We start from the raw sequence: 5,288 nt of genomic DNA on the forward strand, positions 1-5,288 counted from the left end.
GGGGGGGGGCGGAGAGGGGGGGCTGAGACCCGGGGGCTGCACAGCCTGATTCCGAGCTTCTAACTCCCTCCTCCTTCCGGGCCGCCCTCCCGCCCGTGGGGAGCGCGTTTGCTCTGGTTCACTGTCGCGCCTCAGTACCTTGACCTTGACCTTGACCACGCCACTGCCCTCTCCTCAGCACGTCGCCAGCTCCCACCTTACCTAGAAGTACTCAGGCCGAGGCGGCCCCTCGGCCCCGTCCACACCCACAACATGCAGTCCTTGGCTCTTGTCTGGGCCTGCAGCGTCCCGGTCCCCACGCCTGCAGCGTCCCAGGTCCCCACGCCTGCAGCGTCCCAGGTCCCCACGCCTGCAGTGTCCCGGTCCCCACGCCTGCCACCGCTCGGGCCGTCACGGCGGCTCTGCCGCACGCTGCGCTCCAGTGCATCTGTGTTTCCACAACCCGAGCAGGCCGGTCCTGCAGAGCCCAGAGCCCCGCGCAGAGGCCCAGCCCTCAGTGACTGCAGGGGTGCTGCCCTCCGACCCCAGGACCCCCTTCGGGGACTGTCGCCTTGAGGGTGTCTGCGGACGGGCCAAAGAGGCTCCCTTTTGCGACTCCCAACCTCCCCCCACACTTTCCGCCGGGGTTTGTCACCCGTGACGCGACATGGAGCCTGTCCGCCTGGCCCGGTTCCTGGCGTGGAGCCCCCACCCCCGCGCGGCGTCATGGGCGACGGCACCGTCTTGTCCCAATGAGGCGGCTCCTGGCCGGGGCCGGTCCCCAGGACAAGCCGCGCTTGGAAGCTCGTCCTCCAGGAGGGCAGGCAGCGCCTCCTGGGCCGCAGCAACGCGAGGAAGCCGCCCCAAGAGTCCACAACCCGCGGGGTTCCGGCGTCCCCACGGGGAGGGCGGCACACCCCAACTACACGGGGACACAGCTCCTTCTCTCGGGACCCTCGCGGACCCCCGTGTCTCTCCACCCGGCTGTCCCCCGCTGTCCTTCGGGGTGTCCTCAATAGTCTAGATGAGCCGCTGAACACGGGGGTTGCCCTGAGCGCGGAGCCGGGAAGCACACGAGCCGAGCCTGGGCGCGTCGTGGGGACCCCCCTGTGGCGGGGGGTCAGGCTGCGGGCGACGACGTGGGCTCCAGGCAGGCGTCGGAAGCGGGGGTCGGGGACGGCCGTCTTTTGGGCCGGTAGCTTCAGAACTGAGCTAACCCGTAGGGTGTCCAGCTGTGGGAGGCTTGCTTATTGTTGGGGGACCCCACCCCCCCACATGTGGTGACCGTGTCAGAGGTGAGGTGCTCTCGTGAGAGTGGAGGAGGCTCCCAGGAGATGAGCCCTCAGGCGGGAAGAGCTTTGTTCCTCGGCAGTGCAGCTCCAGGGGCTCCCCAGCACCCCGCTGTCACCCTGGAGCCCACCTGGGCGCCCCTGCGCGGCGCGCACCCCGCCTGCCCACGGGCGGAGGAGGCTGCCGTGGGTCCCGGCAGGGGGGCCGAGCGGTTAGGTTCGCCTCCGGGTTGAGGTGGAGACGGCGACGGGGCGTGTTTAGGGCGACACTGGGGCGTCCCCTCCCCACCCCTGCCTGGGGCACCGGGCTCGGGTAGAAGACGGGGAGTCAGCCGGGCCCAGGGGCTGAGCTCACCCCCGAGCTCGAGCCGGCGCGGAGTCGGGGTCACGCCGCGCGCGCGGCAGGCGCACCCCGTGAACGATGCGGGGGGCAGCGAGGACCTGAGCACGCGCCCCTCCGGCGCCCCGGCCCTGCTGCCCCCGAGGGCGTCCCCGCGGCTCGGCGACCCGTCCCCGGACCCCGGCGCACGAGCTCGGACCGGGCGCGGCCGGCCCTCGGGACACACAGGCGTCTGCACACCGGCCGTTCCTGCGGCGGCTCCCGCGGCCGCCCGGCGAGACCGGGAGGAGCAAGCTGTCGCGCCCGCGGTGGCGCGGACTCCGGCGGCCCGGGGTCCCGGCACGGAGGCGCCCTCCCACGGCCCCGGGCGGTGCGTCCTGGGGGCCCCTGAAGACGCCCCGGGGACTCGGACGTGCCCACGGGGCGGGTCCCTGCGCTACCGAGGACCAGACCCCAGCCGTCCCCGGCCCTCCGGTGGCTCCGCCTCGGCTCCCTGCCGGCTCACCGCGGCACCGGGCGCTCCCGGCAGGCCCTCGGCCATTTCCGCCGTCCCTCGGCCATTTCCGCCGTCCCTCGTCCCTCCCTGTCAATCCTCGGCCCTCCCGCGCAACATCGGCCCCTTCCGCCAATCCTCGGCCCTATCGTCGACACTCGGCCATTTCCGCCGCCACTCGGCTCTCTTCGTCATCAATCCCGACCGTTCAGCGATCCTCGGTCCTTTCCGTCACCGTTAGGCCCTTTCCCTCGACAGTCGGAGCTCCTCGCTGCCCCTCGACCCTGCGCGTCCGCGCTCAGCGCTTCAGACACCGGGTGCGCGACGCTCGAGTCTCCGCGGCACCTCGGCTCGGGGCCTGGACCCGGGGTCCCCCGAGCACCCCGCCTGCTGTGCAGCCCCCCCCCCAGCCCTCAGGGAAGCGGCCCGCAGCCCGGGCTGCCCGGCTCTCTCTCTGGCTGGGGTTGGGGGTACGGGACCCCCACGGGGACCCACTGGCCACTCCGCGCGTGCGCCCCGTCGCAGTTGGATCGATGCACCGGTCTTCTCTGTGCGGCTCCTCAATGTACGATGTGCTTGGAAAAGCTTTCCCTACGCTGACAACACGACTCTTCATTTTCTGTTACTTGACAGTTACTTTTGTTTTCGTTTCCCCGTTGGTGCAGCCGGCACTGGTGCGTGCGCGCGCGTCTAAGGTGTGACCGCCGGGTCCCCGGCGCCACTCGCCGAGAAGACCCGTCCTCCCAGCCGCGGCCACAGCACCCGACCGCCTGCACACCCCACGCGGGCTCGCTCCGGCCGCGTGGCCGCCAGCACCGCCCCCGGCGCAGGCCCGCGCACCTGTGAGACCGTCGAGTCAGGGGCGCCCAGCGCGTCACGGGTTAACCCGCGGCGTTTTCTCAGCGGCGTGTGCACCGACGACGCAGCGACAAGGGACGGCGTCCTTCCGTCCGTGGAAGGGGACGCCTGTGGCTGTGAGAGGCTCCGCGACCTGGCAGCCCCGTCACGCCTCGCCGCCCCGCTTCCTGCTCGGGACTCTGAGACATAGACGAGGCCAGCACACGTCCCCACGGATACGATTTTTCTCAGACGATTTAAAAGCTGTTTTTGCAACTCTTTTTCCATCATATGATCAACAAGCTTTGCCCACTTGCGTCTTCACTTGGGATCAGCTTGCTGGCTCCAGGCCCCTGTTTTTCGTAAACTCGCCCAAAGAAGATGGCTCCCGAAGGGTGAGCTGCAGGACAGTCGTGGCCCTGGGCCCCTCACTCACCAAGTCATCCTGGAGCTGTGCTCTGAACCCGGCTGAGCAGCTGGGGCTCCACACCGGGCGTGACCCGAGGGTCTGGGCACCTGGCTCGCGAGTCCTCCCGGTCCGCCCAGGCCCCTCCACTGAGGACACATTTCCACTTGTGAGGGGACCTGGCTCAGCCTCTCTGGAGGGGGGCCGATGCCCGCAGGACAGGGCCACGCAGTGCTGTGGCCACCTCCTCCCCACCCCAGCTCCCGCTGGCACCTTTGATGCCCATCACGTGTTCCCTGGCTCCACGCGGGTCACCGCTAATGCCTCCCTCCCTGGGGGACTCCCCCGTGGGCCCCTCCTGAGTCTCTGCAGGAGTCCTGTCCCCTGACTGTCCCTCCTCCTCCCCCTCCCCCGTCCCAGATGGGACAATTGTCTTGCCCACCAGCAAACCTGAAATACATATGGGGCGGCCTCCAGCTCACTCTCAAGAACCCACAAACCCTAGGGTGGGGGGGCGGGCAGAGAGCAGGTTCACAGTGGTTCAATCTGGCCACTTCCAACCTGCACCCTGTTTCCTACCAAAGCCCCGCCCTGGGGTTCCCATGTGACTCAAATTCCTCAGACCTAGGGCTACCACCACTTCCTTTCCTCTGACAGCTGCTCCCATCTGACACCTGGTCACTGGGGACCCACAGAGGGAGACCCGTGTTCACGGCAGGTGGGCTGCAGTCTGGATGGGAGTACCAAACATTACACTGAAAATTTAAAAAGCAATCGTCAGAGTGGCCCCAGGTGCTCCTGCGATTGCTCTGTGAAAGCGAGTCACAGGACACATCCTGGCCTGGCCCAGTGGAGGTGGACCTCTGAGGTGGCAGAGCCGAGTGTGCGGGGGCCGCCCCGAGGTCATCTTCCAGGATGCCCGTGCGTGCCAGCGGGCTGGTGGCCGTTACAGCAGCCCTGTTATCGCAGCACGCGCCCTCCCCTGCTCCCCCTTCCAGGCTGGCTCACTGGGGGCAGCCATGTGCTCTGCTGTAGTCGCGGGACCACCTTCTGGGTAGACGGGCTACATGGGGTTTCTAGGGAGGCAGCAGCCCTGTCACTGTCATCTCGTCTTGCTGCAGGTGTGAAGTGTGCATGTGACGGCCAGACGCGTGGGAAAGCTGACCAGAGGAAAGCCGGGAGGAACCCTGGGAAGATCCTGGGGAAGTCAGGCCCACGGGAAACCCCACAGGCTTGGAACCAGAGGCCCCAGATCTCTCTGCGAGGGGGTGGGCGCGGCCGAGGCAGGTGACAGTATATCCAACACTCAGGCCCACCCCGGAGCTCTGCCCACCCTGGAGAGCAGGCCACACCCACCCCAGCCCTGGGGAACTTGGAGGACCAGCCTCAGAACGTGAAGGACGGAGACTGGACTAGGGTGTCTGACCTGTGGAGGCGAGTTCTATACCCTCCTGGGGGCCCTGGGGTCGGATGAGTGACGGGGTCATAGGAAAGTCACGAGTTCCAGAGGGAAACGGGGCAGGACTGAGCATCACTGTGAACTGTGGGGACACAGGAGAGCTTCGAGGGCCACTGGCTTCCAGGGCCACCACGCGGGACATGCCTGCTGGTCGTGCACAGGAACCTGCGAGGCAGGGGTGCTGGGGCCTGGAGGACAGAGGGGGCTGCAAAACAACGCTCAAAATAAAAGCGCAGCTCCCGGAAATGCCGTTCAGGAACAGGAGGGGTTCCGGTCGGAGAAGCCGTGAAAGGAGCTGAAAGCGGCTGTTGTGGCAGCAGGCGCCCAGGACGGCAGTGCAGGTCCCGGTGTTCTGGTTGAGTCAACAGAATGACTTCACTGTAACGGTCACTGATAGGGTGCTTTGGAAGGAAATTAAATTAAGTAAACAAAAGCAACAGAAGTTACTATGCCCAACACTAAAATAACAAACAGTAACAGTAAAG

At 67.2% G+C, this 5,288-nt stretch overlaps 1 protein-coding gene across 1 annotated transcript in view; it reads right to left on the minus strand.

Annotated features, from left to right (window-relative positions):
• LOC109396713 (uncharacterized) overlaps positions 1-1,217 on the minus strand; it is a 5,803-nt gene extending 4,586 nt beyond the window's left edge. Inside the window, exon 1 of the mRNA XM_019668770.1 lies at positions 202-1,217. Coding sequence (XP_019524315.1) covers positions 202-707 — 506 coding nt within the window. The 5' untranslated portion in view covers positions 708-1,217. The remainder of the gene's footprint in view (positions 1-201) is intronic.
• Between the last annotated feature and the right edge of the window lie 4,071 nt (positions 1,218-5,288).

The sequence above is a fragment of the Hipposideros armiger genome, unplaced genomic scaffold (genome assembly GCF_001890085.2).
Source record: "Hipposideros armiger isolate ML-2016 unplaced genomic scaffold, ASM189008v1 scaffold_538, whole genome shotgun sequence".
Classification (NCBI taxonomy): Eukaryota; Metazoa; Chordata; class Mammalia; order Chiroptera; family Hipposideridae; genus Hipposideros; species Hipposideros armiger.